The sequence below is a fragment of the Mastigoproctus giganteus genome, chromosome 11 (genome assembly GCF_048544385.1).
Source record: "Mastigoproctus giganteus isolate SK-2022 chromosome 11, ASM4854438v1, whole genome shotgun sequence".
Taxonomy (NCBI): Eukaryota; Metazoa; Arthropoda; class Arachnida; order Uropygi; family Thelyphonidae; genus Mastigoproctus; species Mastigoproctus giganteus.
The window spans coordinates 113,905,005-113,925,189 of record NC_143585.1 but is presented as its reverse complement, the minus strand read 5'-3'; the positions used below and the strand labels follow the sequence as shown (position 1 = coordinate 113,925,189).

General features: G+C 39.0%; 1 protein-coding gene across 1 annotated transcript in view; it reads left to right on the top strand.

The window, feature by feature from the left end:
- Theg (Testicular haploid expressed gene) overlaps positions 1-20,185 on the top strand; it is a 151,608-nt gene that overhangs the window by 7,000 nt on the left and 124,423 nt on the right. The window contains exon 2 of the mRNA XM_090384967.1: positions 19,481-19,621. Within this exon, the coding sequence (XP_090241093.1) occupies positions 19,481-19,621 (141 nt within the window). The remainder of the gene's footprint in view (positions 1-19,480; positions 19,622-20,185) is intronic.

Sequence of the window (20,185 nt, the reverse complement as noted above, 5' to 3'; positions counted from 1 at the left end):
TGGACTCAGGGGAGGTCCCCATGGACTGGAAGCATGCAAATGTGTCAACAGTTCACAAAGGGGGCAAGAGTAATTACAGTAACTGCTGTTCCAGCAGTTAGACTCATAATAATGGAGTTACTGGTTAAGGAAGTGATTCAGGATCATCTGGACCAGGGTTTCCTAAACTTTCAAGTGTGGACTCTTGTTTGCAGATTTTTTTTTCGCGGCCCTCATCTATAAATTAATGTATTTTCAATAATTATACTCGTGTGTTCAGGAAGTAATTCTTCTTCTTCAAGAGGAGTGTTTCCGTTTACAATGGGTTTCCTCAGCCTACAAGTTAGATGACTTTCATCAACCGGTGAAATACCACCACTTTGCTTATTGGAGGCTTGAAGTGGTGAAACCCATGTTTAGTCTCTAGAGCAAAGTTTCCGGCATCCCCCTCCCCCCATACTTCTCCTTCAACCCATGCACGGTACTAAGTACTATAGGTTTTGATACCTTTCGTGTTTGGGGTTTTCATAAAAAAAAAAAAAAAAAAAGTTATTTCTCTTTAGGAATTTTTTCCCGCCATAAAGTGCGGTTCAAGGTGTCTTTGTCGGTTAAGCCTCGGGCTGTCATGCACTCCCGTACTCCATCCATCCATCCATGTCCTCCTAGGTCTTCCTCTTCTCCTTCTTCCAGGAGGTATCCATTCCAGGATAGCCTTTGGATATCTGTTTTACATGTCCATACCATGTTAGACGCTTTTCTTTGATTGTGTCAATAATAGTCTTTCTCACTTCCATTTTTTTCCTTATGTCTTCATTCCGTTTTCTGTCTCTTCTAGAAGTTACTGCTGAGCGTCTCCAAAAATCCATTTCTGTGGAGAGCAATTTGTTTTCCGCTCGCCTATTCAATGTCCAGGTTTCCGCTCCATACAATAGAAGACTTTGTACAATCATTTGAAATATAAGTTTCTTTGTTTTATTTAGGATATTTTTGCTCCACAGAACAGAGTTTAACATGCCGATAGCCTTTCTGCCATCTATAATTCTCTTATTGATCTCTGCTTGGGATGATCCATCACTTTGTAAGATTGATCCTAGATATTGGAATTTATCGACTTGTTTGATTTTAAAACCTGCAATATTTAGAACGTGTCCTGGTCCTGAAGACAACATTTCAGTCTTGCCAAAGTTGATTTTTAGACCCCATTGTTTATATTCCTCAAACAATTGACAAAATGCATACTTTGCATCTTCTAAGTCTTGTGCTATCACCACCTGATCATCTGCAAAAAGTAAATTGTGAATATAGGTTCTTATTAATTGGCAATCCCATTTTATTACATTTTTTTGACCAGGATCTTAGGCAGATGTCAATATAAATTTTGAAAAGTGTTGGTGACATGCGACAACCTTGTAATAAGCCTTTTCAAGTGTGGAATTCGGGTGACAAAGCTGATCCCACTTTAATTCTGCATCTATTATTCCTGTAAGTTGCCTTAATAATGTTAATCAGTTGTCCATCAATATTTGCCTCTTTCAGTTCTTCCCATAAGAGTTTTCTTGGAACACTGTCATATGCCTTTTCAAGGTCAATGAAAATCATAAAGATTTTTTTTCCTTTTGATTGGCATTTTTCAAGGATCTGTCATACTGTTGAGATATGATCTATACATGACCTCCCAGCTGAAAAACCACTTTGTTCTTCTGATACCTCGATTCGGGCTTCTAAATGGTTCCTGATCCATTTTCCAACGATCTTTAACACCGAGTTCAAGACGCATATTCCTCTGTAATTTGAACAGCTTTTTTGATCGCCCTTCTTATAAATTGATGTAATATATCCTGTTATCATTTATTTCAGTATTTCTTCTCCTCTCAGTGTACTATTTAACAGTTTTTGTATCAGAACAGCCACTCCTTTTCCTCCATATTTCAGAAGTTCCATGTAAACTCCTCCAGGTGATTTGCCATTCCTTCCATCCTTTAACAGGAGTTCCACTTCCCTAACAGAAACTTTTAAGCCCGAGTCTTCTACACCAAAATCCTCCATTGTTTTCAACTCTTCCCGGTCTTCTTTTAAAAGCCCTTCATACTACTCCATCCAGTCTTTCAAAGGTATTAATTTAAACCAGCATTGTGTTTATTCTGTTTTCTCAAGGAACTTCCACGATTCCGCTGATTGCTTGAAGCCCAATTTGCTATTAATAGTTGCGCATTTCCTTTCCCATTCTTCATTTTTCGCTTCTACTACCAACCGATTGGCTATTTTCTTTTTTTCAACATAAATGTTCCTATATGCATCATTCCTATCACCCAGCCATTTCTGATATACAAGTTTCTTTTCCTCTACAGCAGCTCTTACTTTCTCTGTAATCCAGGTCTTTTTTGGTCCTTTGCTCTTCTTTTTGCCTAGGATTTCATAAGCTATTTTTTTAACAGTATTTTTTAAATATTCGTAGATTACTTCAGTATTACCTTTTATCTCTATGTTAATTGCAGCATCCAGTCTTTGGGTGAAGTTGTTTCTAATGCTGTCATCCTGGAGTAGGTCAATGTTAAATTGATCCACTTGTAGCATTTCTCCTTCCCTGCATTGTTGGTTGTCCACACATATTTTCTTAATCCAGTTCCACCTCAGTGTTGTTTTAACAAGAAAATGGTCAGATCCACATTCAGCTCCTCTATAAACTCTGACATCTTTCAATACATATGTCCCTGAATGTTTTGAAATAATGTAATCTATAACTGATCTAATTTGTCTTGTCTCCTGTGACCAAATATATTTATGGATATTCTTGTGTTGGAAAAATGTGTTGTTTATTCTCAAGTCGAACTGTTCGCAAAGATTGCATAGTCTATCTCCATTGTCATTCCTCTCTTTCTCCCCAAGTCTTCCAATAACTTTGCTATTTTGTTCAGTTCCTACTCTTGCATTGAAATCTCCCATTAGAAATATCTCTTTGTTCTTAGGAATTTTTTCTATTCTCTCAGATCCTCCCAGAATTCATCCTTCAAGGTATCGGCGGTGTCATTAGTCTGGGCATATATTCCCAAAATACATATTTCTCTCCTGTATATTTTCAGTTCCAATGAGATCATTCTTTCATTAATAAATTGCCAGTTTTTGATGTTGTGTCTCAATTTCTTTTTAACAGCAATAGAAACTCCTGCTCTTGCCCTTTCACTCTTATCAACTCCACTCCAAAAATGGTAGTATTCTCCCATTATTTCCTCTCCACATCCCTTTTTCTTTGTCTCTGATAACACGACAATGTCTAACTTGAATTTGTGCAGTTCATCCGAAAGAAAGTTTCTTTTAGTTGAAAGGCCTTGAATATTCCAGCATCCCAAAATCATAGTCGTTTATCGTTTGCCGAGTCGTTACCGAAAGTTCAGTTCATTTTCAAGCCTTTTAGCATTTGTGTATTTTTTATACTGAACGAGGAGCTAGCCCGTTGCAGCAACCCCCAACCTGGAGGGCCGGGGTATCTCTCTTACTGTGGCCCCTACCCTTTGACCTGTCCGGCTTGGGAGGCCCTACCAATAGCTTAGCTTTCCGGGTCATCGGGACATGCAAGCCCCCCCCCCACCGCAATAAGGTGGAGTAATTACACTACGCCGACCCCTGGGGGGTGGTGTACAAAGTCACTACGAATAAACTCCCCAGGGGTGAGGTCATGACCTCCACCCGCACCCTGCAGGGAACATTGGCCACCAACTGGGAACAGTCTATCACCAACATCCTCAATGTGATTTTCCAAAAACCAGCACACCCGCAACTACAAGAACAACTGCAGATCTGCGACGGAAATGAAACATATCACATAGACCAAATGGAACCGCCTTTTGCCCTAGAAGAACTACAACAGGCAGCGCAACAAATAAGGAATAAAAAATGCCCAGGCCCAGATCTTCTGGAGCCGGAGATTATTAAAAAGTAGTAGACATCTCTCTGCAGACTTTACTAAACCTCTTCAACACATGCTTGAAGACTGGAGTCTTTCCAGCCGACTGGAAAATGGCCAACGGCAAATTAATTCTAAAAAATCCAATGAAGCCACCAGAACAACCCGAATCATACCGGCCAATTTCCCTGCTCCCAGTTGCTAGTAAACTCCTTGAAAAGATGCTTCACAAGCGACTCCTGCACCACTATGAAGCTGCAAATCTCATGATGCCCACACAGTTTGGGTTCAAACCCGGAACCTCTACAGTGGATGCTCTCAACAGCCTCCTAAGTTTGGCTGCTGCCTGTGATAGGAAGTACTTCTTGGTTATTTCGGTCGATTTTAGGTTAAGGGCAAGTTGCTACAATGATAAAAGGATGGTCGAGTGGTAATCATTGGACACTCCTCTTTGTGGACTAATGTTATCAGTGGAGTCCCCTAGGGTTCGGCGTTGGGCCCATTGTTGTTTTCAGTATTTATCAGTGATATTGATGAAGGTGTATCAAGCATAATATCTAAGTTTGCAGACGATATGCAGGTTGCCAGGGTTTTAATGACAGTAATGATAGTACGCTACTGCAACAAGATCTGGAAAAGTTTGAGTAGATGGGTTGAGAGGTGGCAACTGAAGTTTAACATTGACAAATGTAAAGTACTGAATATGGGTAGCAGTAATCCCAGAGTAACATATGGGTGGTACTACACTCAGGGTATTGGAGGATGAAAAGGACCTGGGGGTAATTGTGCAGTCAGATATAAAGATTTCTGACCAGTGCAAAAATGGCTGCAAGAGTAGCTCATGGTGTCTTGTCAATGATATACAGAAATTTTGCTAGCAGGGATAAGGAGGTGATTGTCCCCTTGTATAAGGCAGTGGTCAGGCCACACCTTGAGTACTGTATACAGGTCTGGAGGCCTCATTTTAGGAAAGATGTAGAGCTGTTGGAACGAGTACAGAGAAGGGCAACGAGATTGGTGAGGGGTTACATGGGGTTGGTGTTACCAAGAAAGGCTTAAGTTCTGCAAATTGCAGGAGTTTCTGGAGACTAGACACCTGCAAGGTGATCTAATTGAGGTGTCCAAGGCCTTGGATTGAGCAAGCTCAATGCTAATGGGATTCTTCCTCTTGCTCAGATTACTCACTTGAGGGGGGAGGGTATAAATTCAAATCGAGGAAAGACAATTGTAGAATAGATGTGCAGAAATTCACCTTTAGCCAGCGGGTGGTTGATACTCCAAACAAACTTCCATCTGTTAGCATTAGCAAAGGCACATGATGAACAAAAGCAAGCTTATATAGCATCAGCCAAAAAAAAAAAAAAAAAACCATTCTTATTTCACCCATCCCCTTGCTCCAAATGTTTGTCAAGTTCTGCCTTGAATCTATTTAAGCTATCAACTTCTACAATGACAGATGGAAGTTTGTTCCAGCATTCAGCCACCTGCTGCCTAAAGGCAAACTTTCGCACATCTATCCTACAACCATCTTTCCAATTTGAATTTATGCCCTGTCAGGTGATTATTCTGAGAAAGAGGAAGAATCCCATCAGCATTGAGCATACTCAAACCATTCAAGGCTTTATACACCGCAGGTGCCTAGTCTCCAGACGCTGTAATTTGCAAAACTTAAGCCTTTCTTCGTAAGAGCAACCCTTTGTTCTGTTCACGAATCTTGTTGCCCTTCTCTGTACTCGTTCCATCAGCTCTACATCCTTCTTGAAATGAGGCCTCCAGACCTGTATACAGTACTCAAGGTGTGGCCTGACCATTGCCTTATACAAGGGAATAATCACCTCCTTATCCCTGCTAGAAAAATTCTTGTATATCATTGACACGACATCATGATCTACTCTTGCAGACCGTCTGCACTGCTCAGAAAACTACATATCTGCCTGCACAATTACCCCCAGGTCCTTTTCATTCCCTACCACTGTCAGTGTGGTACCACAGAGTCGATACATTACTCTGGGATTATTGCTTCCCATATGTAGTACTTACATTTGTCAATCTTAAACTTCATTTGCCACCTCTCAGCCCATCGGCTCAACTTTTCTAGATCATGTTGCAGCAGTGTACTGTCAATAGTGTCATTAACAACCTTGCCAACATTCATATTGTCTGCAAACTAGGACATTAAGCCTGATATTCCATCATCAATATCATTTATAAATACAGAAAACAAAAATGGACAAGTGTTGGGTCCATTGTAACATTAATATTAGTCCACGATGAGCAGTGTCCATTGATTACCACTCTCTGTCCTCTCCCACTCAAGAATCCCTTTATCCATAGCAGCAATTTGCCTCCAATGCCACACTGCTCCAATTTTTGCTGTAGTCTTCCATGTGCAGCGGTATTAAAGGCCTTTCTAAGATCCAAATATATGATATCAGAGTTATTCTTTGCATCCAGTTGCTTTGTGACTACATCATAATATCCAATTAAATTAGACAGACAAGACTTCCCCTTAACAAACGCATGCTGTGTCCGAGCTATAACTGAAGTCTTGTCTAGATGATTCTGCAATGCTTCTTTAACCAGTGCCTCCATAATTTCCCTGGAACAGAAGTAAAACTAAGAGGTCTGTAATTATGATTTTGTCTCATTTTGATCCTCCTTTGTGGATTGGGGTCACATTTCCACATCTCCAGGCCATGGGTACCTTCCCTGAGTCCAGGAATGCTCTCATAATTATGGCTAAGGGTTTGCTTACTTCCTTTGCTGCCTCCTTTAATATAACTGGATAGATTTCATCCCCCCAAGGTGCCTTTCTTATGTTTATCTTCACCAATTTCTCCTCCACTTTACTCTCAGTTATTACAAGATTATCTAGCTTACTGCCAGAGTTAAATACACCTCTGGCTTTCCCCTCCCTGAATAAATCCTAATGTGTGAATGTAGATGCAAAATATTCATTTAGTTTGTAAGCTACCTGAGCAGGATCATCAACATTTGAACGATCGATATCAAGTGGACCAATCTGATTCATCCTCTTCCTTATAGAGCTTACATAAGTAAAGAACTCTATGCATTCTTTGCCAAAGATTTCTTGTAATCTGCTTTCGCCTGCTAACCTCCTTTGTAACTTGGTTACAGACCAGCTTATATCTATCATAGGCTTCTATGTCACATGTTAATTTATATGTATCTCATGCATTTTTCTTCTCTGTCACGTCTAATTAGTTCATCTGACATCCATTTTGCATTAGTAGAGGCATATGATGCAAGAAAGCAAGCTGATGCAGCATCAGCCAGAAAAAAAAAAAAAAAAAAAAACTTCCACTTCACCCTCCGTTCATTCAAAATACCTGTCCAGCTGAGCCTTATTTATTTTGGCTATCAACTTCCACAACAAGGGATGGAAGTCTGTTCCACCAACCAACTACCTGCTGGCTAAAGGCCAATTTCCGCACATCTATCCTACATCTGTCTTTCTTCAATTTGAATTTATGCCCTCTCAGGTGATTATTCTAAGCAAGAGGAAGAATCCCATCAGAATTGAGCATGCTCAAACCATTCAAGCCTTTATACACCTCTATCAGATCACCTCACCGGTGTCTAGTCTCCAGACACTGTAATTTGCAAAACTTAAGCCTTTTTTCGTAAGAGCAACCCTTTGTTCCATTCACTAATCTTGTTGCTCTTCTCTGTACTCATTCCAGTAGCTCTACATCCTTCTTGAAATGAGGCCTCCAGACCTGTATACAGTACTCAAGGTGTGGCCTGACCATTGCCTTATACAAGGGAGAATCACCTCCTTATCACTTCTAGAAAAATTCCTGTATATCATTGACAAGACACCATGAGCAACTCTTGCAGCTCATCTGTACTGCTCAGAAAACTTCATATCTGCCTGCACAATTACTCCCAGGTCCTTTTCATTCTCTTCCACTGTCAGTGTATTACTACAGAGTTGATACGTTGCTGGGGGTTACTGTTTCCCATATGTAGTACTTTTTGTTAATGTTAAACTTCATTTGCTACCGCTCAACCTTTCCAGATCCTGTTGCAGCAGCATACTGTCATTAGTAACTCTGCCAACCTTCATATCATCTGCAAAGTTGGACATTAAGCCTGATATACCATCATCAATATTATTTATAAATACAGAAAACAACAATGGACCCAACGCTGAACCCTGAGGGACTCCACTAATAACATTAGTCCACAATCAGCAGTGTCCATTGATTACCACTCTCTGTCTTCTCCCCATCAACCATCCCTTTATCCTTAGCAGCAATTTGCCTCCAATGCCACACTGCTCCAATTTGTGCAGTAGTCTTCCATGTGCAACAGTATCAAAAGCCTTTCTGCAATCCAAATATATAATATCAAAGTTATTCCCTGCATCCATTTCTTTTGTAACTGCATCATAGTATCCAAACAAGTTGGATAAGCAAGACTTTCCCTTAAAAAAAACCATGCTGAGTCTGAGCTATAACTGAAGTCTTGTCTAGATGATCCTGCAGTGCTTCATTAACCAATGGCTCCATTAATTTTCCTGAAACAGAAGTTAAATTAACAGGACTGTAGTTACCTGTGTCTCCCTTTAATCCTCCTTTGTGGATTAGGGTTACATTTGCACATCTCCAGTCCATGGGTAACTCCCTTGAGTCCAAGGATGATCTCATAATTATATATAAGGGTTTTCTTAATTCATTTGCTGCTTCCTTCAATATAACTGGATAGATCCCATCCAACCCAGGTGCCTTTTTATGTTTATCCTCAACAATTTCTCCTCCAATTTCCTCTCAGTTATTACAAAATCATCTAGCTCACTGCCAGAGTTTGCTATACAGTGGGACCAACTAATGAGGTTACCAACAGCAAATTCAAAATGGGAAGCATTCAAAGAACTTATCTTGGAAGCTACTAGGCTTTACATACCAACTAAGAAATATTGTTCAAGGTTTAGGCCAAAATGGATGTCAGAGGAACTAATGAGGCATATGGCAGAGAAGAAAAATGCATGGGATACTTACAAATTAACACATGACACAGAAGCCTATGATAGATACAAGTTGATATGCAACCAAGTTACAAAGGAGGTTAGGCAGGCGAAGGCAGATTACGAGAAATCCTTGGCAAGGGATGCAAAGAAAAACAGCAAAGAGTTCTTTACTTATGTAAACTCTAGAAGGAAGGGGATGAATGAGATTGGTCCACTTGATATCGATGGGTCAAATGGTGATGAGCCTGCTCAGGTAGCTAACAAACTAAATGAATATTTTGCATCGACATTCACTCACACATGAAGAGTTATTCAGCGAGGGGAATGCCAGAGATCTATTCAACTCTGGCAGTAAGCTAGAGAATCTTGTAATAACTGAGAGTAAAGTGGAGGAGAAATTGTTGAAGATAAACACAAGAAAGGCACTTGGGGTGGATGGGATCTATCCAGTTATATTAAAGGAGGCAGCAAAGGAAGTAAGCAAACCCTTAGCCATAATTATAAGAGCTTCCTTGGACTCTGGGAAGGTACCTATAGACTGGAGATGTGGAAATGTGACTCCAATTCACAAAGGAGGATCAAAGACTGACACAAGTAATTATAGACCTGTGAGTGTAACTTCTGTCCAGGAAAATTAATGGAGGCACTTGTTAAAGAAGCACTGCAGGATCATCTAGACAAGACTTCAGTTATAGCTCGGACACAGCATGGTTTTGTTAAGGGAAAGTCTTGCCTGACCAATTTGATTGGATACTATGATGCTGTCACAAAAGAACTGGATGCAGGGAATAACTTTGATATTATATACTTGGATCTTAGAAAGGCTTTTGATACTGTTGCACATGAAAGACTGCTGCACAAATTGGAGCAATGTGGCATTGGAGGCAAATTGCTGCTATGAATAAAGGGGTGGTGAGGGGGAGAAGACAGAGAGTGGTAATCAATGGGCATTGCTCATTGTGGACTAATGTTATTAGTGGAGTCCCTCAGGGTTCAGTGTTGGGTCAATTATTGTTTTCTGTATTTATAAATGATATTGATGATGGTATATCAAGCTGAATGTCCAAGTTTACAGACGATATGAAGGTTGGCAGGGTTGTCAAAGACACTACTGACACTATGCTGCTGCAACAGGATCTGGAAAGGTTAACCAGATGGGCTGAGAGGTGGCAAATGAAGTTTAACATTGACAAATGTAAAGTACTACATATGGGAGACAGCAACCCCAGAGCAACGTATCAATTCTGTGGTACTACACTGACAGTGGTAGAGAATGAAAGGGACCTGGGGGTGGTTGTGCAGGCAGATATGAAGTTCTCTGAGCAGTGCAGACGGGCTGTAAGAGTAGCTCATGGTGTATTGTCAATGATATATAGGAATTTTTCTAGCAGGGATAAGGAGGTGATTATTCCCTTGTATAAGGCAATGGTCAGGCCACACCTAGAGTACTGTATACAGGTCTGGAGGTCTCATTTCAGGAAGGATGTAGAGCTGCTGGAACGAGTACAGAGAAGGGCAACAAGATTATTGAATGGAACAAAGGGGTGCTCTTACGAATAAAGGCTTAAGTTTTGCAAATTACAATGTCTGGAGACTAGGCACCAGTGAGGTGATCTGATAGAGGTGTATAAAGCCTTGAATGGTTTGAGCATGCTCAATGCTGATGGGATTCTTCCTCTTGCCCAGAATAATCACCTGAGAGGGCATAAATTCAAATTGAGGAAAGACAGATGTAGGATAGACGTGCGGAAATTTGCCTTTAACCAGCGGGTGGTTGGTTGGTGGAACAGACTTCCATCCCTTGTCGTGGAAGTTGATAGCCTAAATAAGCTTAAGGCTCAGCCGGACAGGTATTTCGAACGAACAGAGGGGTGAAGTGGAAGTGGTTTTTTTTTTTTTTTTTTTGGCTGATGCTGCATAAGCTTGCTTTCTTGCATCAAATGCCTCTCCTAATGCTAATTCCCCTTCCTGAATCACTCCTCATGTATGAATGTAGATGCAAAATACTCATTTCATTTGTTAGCCACCTGAGCAGGATCATCAACAGTTGAACCATCAATATCCAGTGGACCAATCTGATTCATCCCTTTCCTTCTAGAGTTTACATAAGTAAAGAACTCATTTCTGTTTTTCTTTGCATCCTTTGCCAAGGATTTCTCATAATATGCCTTTGCCTGCCTAATCTCCTCTGTAACTTGGTTACAGACCAGTTTATATCTATCATAGGCTTCCATGTCACCCATTAATTTATATGTATCCCATTTTTCTTCTTTGTCATATGTCTCATTAGTTCATTTGACATCCATTTAGGCCTAAACCTTGAACAATATTTCTTAGTTGGTATGTAAAGCCTAGTAGCTTCCAACATAAATTCTTTGAATGCTTCCCATTTTCAGTTTGCTGTTGGTAATGTCATCAGTTGGTCCCACTGTATAGAATTTAAATACTCTCTCAGACTATCATAGTCGCCTTTACGAAAGCAAAAACTCTTCCCTTTACCCTTGATGGTAGTTACCTCTTTGAGTAAATCCCACTTCAGCACACTGTGATCACTGCCTTTATCTGAAGTGGTTCCTTTATCTGCAGATTCTTGATGCATGAAGAAGCACTACTGATAATCAGATCAAGAGTATTGCTCCCTCTAGTTGCCTCCCGAATATGCTGCTGTAGAAAACAATCATCCAATAAATCCACAAAAGTCTTGCTAGTGTGTGAGTGACCAATCCACAAATTCCAGTCAATCTCTGGGAAATTAAAATCCCCCATTATAAGACACTCTGATTTACTGGCCTACTCTATTTCTCTGCACAATTGAAACATATTCGAATTCTTTCCTCAAATGGATGCTCTTTTGCCGAGCTTACCAGGCGAGTTACCTATCTTTGGACCCTTTCAAGAAGCTCGATGTCTTTTTTTAGGTGTTGTAGTGTAGGTCAGCAACTTAAATAAGTTCAAGGCAGAACTAGACAAATATTTGGAGTTAATGGATGGGTGAAATTGGAAGGTTTTTTTTTTTTTTTTCGTTGATGCTGTATAAGCTTGCTTTCTTGCATTATGTGCCCGTGCTAATTCTAATATCTTTACCCTTGACTCTAGTTATTTCTTAATCCCATATCAATGATTGCTGCCACCTAAAGGTTTCAATCTGATGATTCTTAATTCATGATTGAATCCTTGTTGATAACCAATCAAGACTATTGCTTTTATTTTTTTGCCTCTCTAATGTGTTGGTATAGAAAGTATAATCCAGCAATTCAGGAATTGATTTGCTACTGTGGTGAACAGACAACCAGTGGCAAATCAGGAATTGATTTGCTACTGCGGTGAACAGCCAACCAGTGAGTTCCTGTTGATATCCAGAAAGTTAAAAATCCCTTATGATAAGACATTCTGATTTATTGGTCCACTCAATTTGCTTGTATAATTGTTTTTTATACTTATCATAATCATTTGTCCTGTAACAGACTTGCTCTCATTTTTGTTTTCTCAGTATTTGTATCATATCAGACTGACTCACTATTACACTGTCGATGTGTTTGTCTACTGGTAGTAATATTTGAGTTTATATGCTTCTTAACCATCACCTCCCACTCCTTTCTCATCTGTCTTTTCTATTTACATTATAATCACCATATTCAAATTCTGCATCCCAATATCAAAGTGATGTCATATACATACCTGTAATGGTAACATGTTCATTAAAAAATCTGTGTTTATGGAAAATTAAATTGAAGCACTATACAAATAAAAAAAAAATTTAATTAGAAAGGTTATTAAAAAAAACAACTAAGAAGTCAGTTGGGATTGTGAAAGCCAAGCCGGCTAGATAGGTTATCCATGCAACCTGTATATAGCACTAACCTTAAAAATTGACAATTGGCTAAAAATTGACTGTTATATAAAATTATTATTTTAGTAGTAATATTACTTAAATAGTAATTTATGTAATAGTGAATTTGTAGCCTTTTTTTTTCTTAACAGTGTTGCTTTTATGCATACCAGTGTGCTCTATTATACAGGAGTGGAAGTAATGGAAACATAAGTGAAGCTTTTTTGCTTCACTTATAATGTTTTGTATAGAGGAATCGTAATTTTATTATTAGAATTAGTAATGGCCATATGATGCATGCAAGGAAGCCTAAGGCTTATGCTGCACCAGCCAAAAAAAAAAGGAGAGTAAAATAATAAAATTGAATAAAAAATAATTAATAAATAATAAAGGAAAAGGAAATACACGACCTATGCATTTCCATCCTCCCGAATTTCCCCAAACTATCAGCTTCACCCACCCATGTGTGTAACTTATTCCAGTAATTTATAACTCTTTGGCTAAAATGAAACTTCCTGCAATCCATTCTAAACATCTCTTCTTCCCCCCCCCTCCCCATTACTTGAAGTTATGGACCTTAGTTCTAGAATCATTTATATGATTCTAGAACTAGAATGATTTTCCCTACAATCATGAAAATTTCATCCTCATTCAATTTACTTTTGTCTCTCAGAGCCTGAAACACCTCAATCAAGTCTCCTCTAAGGTGCATAGTTTCCAAGCTGTGCAAACCCACATATTCAAAGTCTTTCCTCATGTGGATGCCCTTTTGCCGATCTCACCAGGCTAGTTACCTGTCTTTGGACCCTTTCAAAAAGCTCGATGTCTTTTTTTAGGTGTGATCTTCATACTTGAACACAGTAATCCAAATGTGGTTTAACAATAGCCTTGTATAATGGGATTATGACGTTCTTATCTCTACTAGCAAATGTTAAATTATCAATAGGACACCATGGGCCTTCCTTGCAACCTGACTACAATGCTCAGAGAACTTCATGTCTGACGGTACATGACTTTATTTCAATTCCACGAAGTGTACAAGTTATTTTGGGGCTGCTGTTCCCCAGGACCTTGCATTTTGCTGAATTAAAGCATAGCTTCGATTTTTCTGACCATCCCTGAAGTCTATTTAGGTCACTCTAAAGAAGCTCTGCTTGTTGGTGATTATTAACTACTCTATCAATCTTTACATAATCTACCCACACGCTTCTTGATTAGACCGGGGTTCAAGCCCGTGACCACCAAATACAGAGGATGCGGAAAGGTCAGGAAATGACCACTGCATATCCCTGGAGCATATGGCCTTAGTTGCTAATGCTCCTAAAAACCAAATAAACAAACATAATCCACCAATTTAGACCTTACACCCTCTATACCTTCATCATTGTCATTTAAGAAAATCAAAAACAACAGTGGTCCCTATACTGATCCTTGGGAACCCCATTTTTTACATTAATCTAATCTGAGGAATAACCATTTATCACAACCCTCTGCCTCCTGCCCTGAAGCCATCCTGCTATCCATCTAAGGATTTTCTCTGTGATTCCAACATGTTCCAGCTTATAAAGTAACCATTCATGGGGGACTGAGTCAAAGGCTTTGCTGAAATCCAAATAATATTAAAATTATTTCCTAAATCCAGTTCATGAGTGACCTTGTCAAAATAGCTAACCAGATTTGTCAAACATGATTTTCCATTTACAAAACCATGCTGTTTATCCTTCAGAATTCCATTTCTATCTAAATGATCCTGAATTCCATTTCTATCTAATTGATCCTGAATTCCACTCTTGATCATTGTCTCCATGATTTTCCCTACAACTGAAGTTAGGCTGACTGGTCCCGCTACAGCCTTAGAACCGCCTTTATGTATTGGCAATACATTGGCACTTTTCCAATCCAACAGAATTACTTCTGAGTCCAGATGCTCTTATAATTAGCCTTAATGGTTCAATGCTCTTATAATTAGCCTTAATGGTTCAATGCACTCACTTGCTGTCTCCCTTAAAATTATAGTGTATATGCCATCAACCCCTGGAGCCTTAATGCCTGTAGGCTTGTAAGTTCTTTTGTTAAATAATCATGAAATTTCAATATCATTAATTACATATTTTTCAACTTCACTCCAATAATCTCTCATTGACATAAAAAGTTTTTTTCTGTAAAATATTGATGCAAAGTTCATCTGTAACATCAACTGGGGGTATCTAATACTATCCCATCATTACATGAGGGTAATGGACATGGGATCTGATTTGTTGTGCACCTTAACCTGCTCTGCACTATTACAGATCAATTTGTAGCTGTAGCTCTGTAACTTTTTCTGCACAAGCAATCTGCCAACTTCATTATTCATTCAACTTGGAATCCTCCTCATGGAGGATTCCAAGTTGAATTTTTTAATGCTATATACGCATTCAGGGCTTCTGTGATTAATGTTTTAAAGGTATACCATGATTCAGTTGTATTCGCTCTCTGTGAGATATCTGCCCAGTTAACAGAGGCCATATACCTTAAGCCATCATAATTTCCTTTCCTGAAATTATAACCTTGCCTTTAACTACTGCTACCTTTCTCTTCATCGTCTACCATAGAACTCCGTGATCACTTCCTGATACTGGTTCTCTTACTGCCAGCCCTATTATGTCCATGGGAGATGATCAGGTCTAGAATATTCTTTTCTCTAGTACTTTCCCTGACATGTTGATACAAATAACAAACATCTAGTTGATTTAAAATTTTTGTCCCTAATGTCGAGTTTCCTTCCCATTTACTCCAATCAGAGGCAAATTAAAATCACCTATAATAAGACATTCACGCTTACTTGCCCATTTCATCTGCATGTAGAGGCTCTCATAATCTTCACAATCACCTGGCCTGTAGATTACTCCCACTCTCATTATACCTTTGCTTCCAACTATCTCACACCATACAGACCCTATACCAGCATGCAAAACATATGAATCCATGGAAGCTTTTTCGCACTCAGGCTGCTTTTGATAAGAAGCATCACCCCTTCTATCTGCCCTATCTTTCCTAAATACGTTGTACATAACATACTGAAACTCATCATCCTCTATATCCGGGTGGTACCACGTTTCCATAAGCCCTATTATAAAAATAATAGGGACTCACATCTGGTGAGTATGGGCTTGGTACACCCAGGATCCTGAGCTGGATATCATCATTCTTCTCTGTCTTTCTTGGTGATTCCCTTCTTCTACTCTCTCTCTCACTCTCTCTGTATCTCTCTCTCTCTTAGGGTAATTCAGAAATTTTTTTTTTTGGCTGTTGCAGCAAAAGCCTCAGTCTTCCTTGTACAATATGGCTAATAATAATAATAATAATGTCAGCGTTACTTGTCCAAACCAGCAGTTCAAATTCACTCATTTTATTAATGACACTTCTGACATTACTGTATAAACAATTAAGACTTGGTGTTCTTATATCCCCATTTATCACAATAAACCATTCCTGTGATAGTTTTCTTATGATTAAAAATTAAAATTAAGGGAGAAATAAAAGCAGAAAAAAAAAAATTCAGATAACTGGAATTCTATTGTAAATATATATTTGCACATGTGTGTGTGCCCCCCCCCCCACAGGTAGTTTCTAATTACTGATGCTGTATAAGCTTGCTTTATTACATCATATGCCTCTACTACTGCTAATTATGTCAGAAATGCAGAATTTCCTCTGAAGGCAGCATAATATAGTATAAATGAGAGATTTGTTCCCTTGGCCCAGTTTGTTGTCTTAGTAGTTTAAGTTTTACTTAACTAGTCATTAAAACAAAAATTAAACAAATCAGTATTAAAAAGAGGGAAGGAGTAAAATTACATTTGTTGTATGGTATACATAAATATTTATTATTTAAATACTGTATTAGTCATACCAAATTATTCACATTTTAAGAAACTGAAGAGATAATTTTGAGCAGAATTTTGCTTCTTTCTTCTCTTCATATAGTTCGTTATCTCATTGAATCCTTGACTGAGCTTACCACTTTGTTTTGGCTGGCTCTAACAAGAATGACATTTCTTGAACAGAATGAAGGCTACAGATATCCTTTTTGAAATGAGTGTTTTATGTGTGGTATTGGTTGCATTTTCTCATCATCAAGTACCCCATCCTTTCTTGCTCCAACTCATTCAGATTCTCATTGGTCAGCTGAGCATTGCAATTCCAGTGTCTATACTACATTACTTATGCCCAGTTCATGAAGCAGAACTCATTTGTAGTAAATTAGAAATTAGAAACTGGATTTAAGGGACATTGGTAAGTTCCTGTGGATGTACAGGAAAACTATTATTATTATTATTATTAGCCATATGGTGCAAGGAAGCCTGAAGCTTATGCTGCACTGCCAAAAAAAAAAATTCCCGAGTTACCCTTAGAGAGAGAGAGAGAGAGAGAGAGAGAGAGTGTCAGAAGTAGAAAGGAATCACCAAGAAAGAGAGAAAGAGAAGAATGATGATATCCAGCTCAGGACCCTGGGTTTGCCAAGCCCATACTCACCAAATGTGTGCCCCTGGGGTATGGATATACTTTGGCCATATGTTTCACCCTACACTGTTTTTCATAGTCCTGGGTTCCTTTGATGCCACAGCGTTGTCTTATGGACTTTTTTTTTAGGATTGTATCTCTCCAGAACCTCTGATCTGGAAAGGTTGAACAGATGGGCTGAGAGGTGGCAAATGAAGTTTAACATTGACAAATGTAAAGTACTACATATGGGTAACAGTAACCCCAGAGCAATGTATCAACTCTGCGGTACTACACTGACAGTGGTGGAGAATGAAAAGGACCTGGGGGTAATTGTTCAGGCAGATATGAAGTTCTCTGAGCAGTGCAGACGAGCTGCAAGAGTAGCTCATGGTGTCTTGTCAATGATATACAGGAATTTTTCTAGCAGGGATAAGGAGGTGATTATTCCCTTGTATAAGGCAATGGTTAGGCCACATCTTGAGTACTGTATACAGGTCTGGAGGCCTCATTTCAAGAAGGATGTAGAGCTGCTGGAACGGGTACAGAGAAGGGCAACAAGATTAGTAAATGGAACAAAGGGTTGCTCTTACGAAGAAAGGCTTAAGTTTTGCAAATTACAGAGTCTGGAGACTAGGCACCGGCGAGGTGATCTGATAGAGGTGTATAAGGCTTTGAATGGTTTGAGCATGCTCAATGCCAATGGGATTCTTCATCTTTCTCAGAATAATCACCTCAGAGGGCATAAATTCAAATTGAGGAAGGACGGATGTCGGATAGATGTGCGGAAATTTGCCTTTGGCCAGCGGGTGGTTGGTTGGTGGAACCGACTTCCATCACTTGTTGTTGAAGTTGATAGCCTAAACAAATTTAAAGCTCAACTGGACAGGTATTTCGAATGAACGGAGGGGTGAAATGGGAGAGGGTTTTTTTTTTTTTTTTTTTTGGCTGATGCTGAATAAGCTTGCTTTCTTGCATCATATGCCTCTACTAATGCTAATGCTAACTAATAGCTGGTTCTTGCCATTTACCTTGGTGATCAGTTGTCACACGGCCAACTGCAGATAATAGGCTTTCAATATTGCTTATCTCTTCTTGGTCCATTAGTTGCAACAAATAAGTCATTCTATATTGTTATCCTCATCTTCAGTGTTAACTGGAGGACAAGCTGATTTTCAAAAATAAGAAAGCTCTATTGCTGAGATTTTGTTACTTACCATACTACTTGATGAAGGAAGAAAACAGTGAAAGTTTTATATTTAAAATTTAAAAATAAAAATGACATATCATATTGAAATGACATAAATTAAGAACAGTAATAAAGCAGAGAATCATATTTTTATATATGTATATATAATTGTATTTGTCTTATATATATATATATATATATATATATATATATATATATATATATATATATATATATATATATATATATATATACATACATACAGGGTGATTCACTACCAATGAGACAAACTTACAGGAGGTGTAGGGGGCACAAAGACGAATCGGAATCACATAGCATTGCAGGGTATGAAATGCCTTTGTCATGCAGTAGAGGACGTTGAACGGGAGGTCGTGCGAACAGCGATCCCGCTGGAAGTCAGCATTTGCAAACCTGTTCCCAAGGCAGTAGGACGGACAAGTATTCAACGGACGAGTTGAACTGGCTGACATGCACCTCGCCTATGGAACTGCGGACTGTAACGGGCGCGCCGCTCTGCGCTTGTACCAGGAACGTTTCCCGCACAGTCTTGCTCCTCATCATATGATTTTCGCACGTGTGCACAGAAGGTTACGTGAGACTGGTTGTTTCACGAGAGGTACCATGAATCGAGAGTGAATGATGAGGACGCTAGACAATGAGGAGAATATCCTACGTCTTGCAGAAGGCAATCCGAGTAAGAGTGCTCGAACGATAGGCCAACGATTGGGTATTTCCCAATCCACTGTATGGAGGATACTGTCAACAAACCAAATGAGTTCATACCATCTGCAATGCGTCCAATCATTGGAGCCTGCGGATTATCCACTCTGGAGGACTTTTGCTACTTGGTTTCTTCAACAGAAACGGTTCGCAAATGCTGACTTCCAGCGGGATCGCTGTTCACGTGACCTCCTTTTCAATGTCCTCTACTGCATGACGAAGGCATTTCGGACCCTGCAATGCTATGTGATTCCGATTCGTCTTTGTGTCCCCTACACCTCCTGAAAGTTTGTTGCACTGGTAGTGAATCACCCTGTATATATATATATATATATATATAAACTTTTTATTATTTCTTTAAAGATATATAGCTGAAGAACCATGGTGTGTCCAAACACAAATAAGGCCTATTTCCCATGCTGCACTGACTGCTGTAGCATCCCAGCTTACTAAGGAATTAGCTCAACCAAAGAAGGATTTCAGCAATCCAGAAGATAATATAAAGTAATTATTTCAAAGCATTTTTCAGTCTTACTAGTGTATAAAGATCTATAGTCATCCAATTCCCTCTTATGTAAATTTTGACTGTTTTTTGCCCCCTCATCTTCAGCTTATAAATATAAGGAAGTTGAAGGTAACCCGGACTTTTTTTTTTTTTTTATGCATAAGGTGTGTGTGTGTGCATCTCTGCACCAGAAAATAGATATTATATGATGTTGTTCTACACATGGATTGGCAGAGAGCAAAATTAAATTTTGTACTGCTTCAGTCCCTTGACACATAGCTATGCCTTCTTTACATGTATGTTAAAGGCAGTAAAAATAGCATCAGGTTCTCTGCCACTCTGAGTGGAACAGTGCTTTATCATAAAATTTCTATTAATAAAGAAAGTTTAACACAGTAATACATGTGCTGTCATAAACATTTAAAATACTTTAATATCAAACATAGAAATGTTTCCTTAGAAATTAGCATTAGTTGAGGCATGTGATGCAAGAAAGCAAGTTATACAGTATCAGCCAAAAAAAAAAAAAAAAACCTTCCCATTTCACCCATTTGATCACTCCA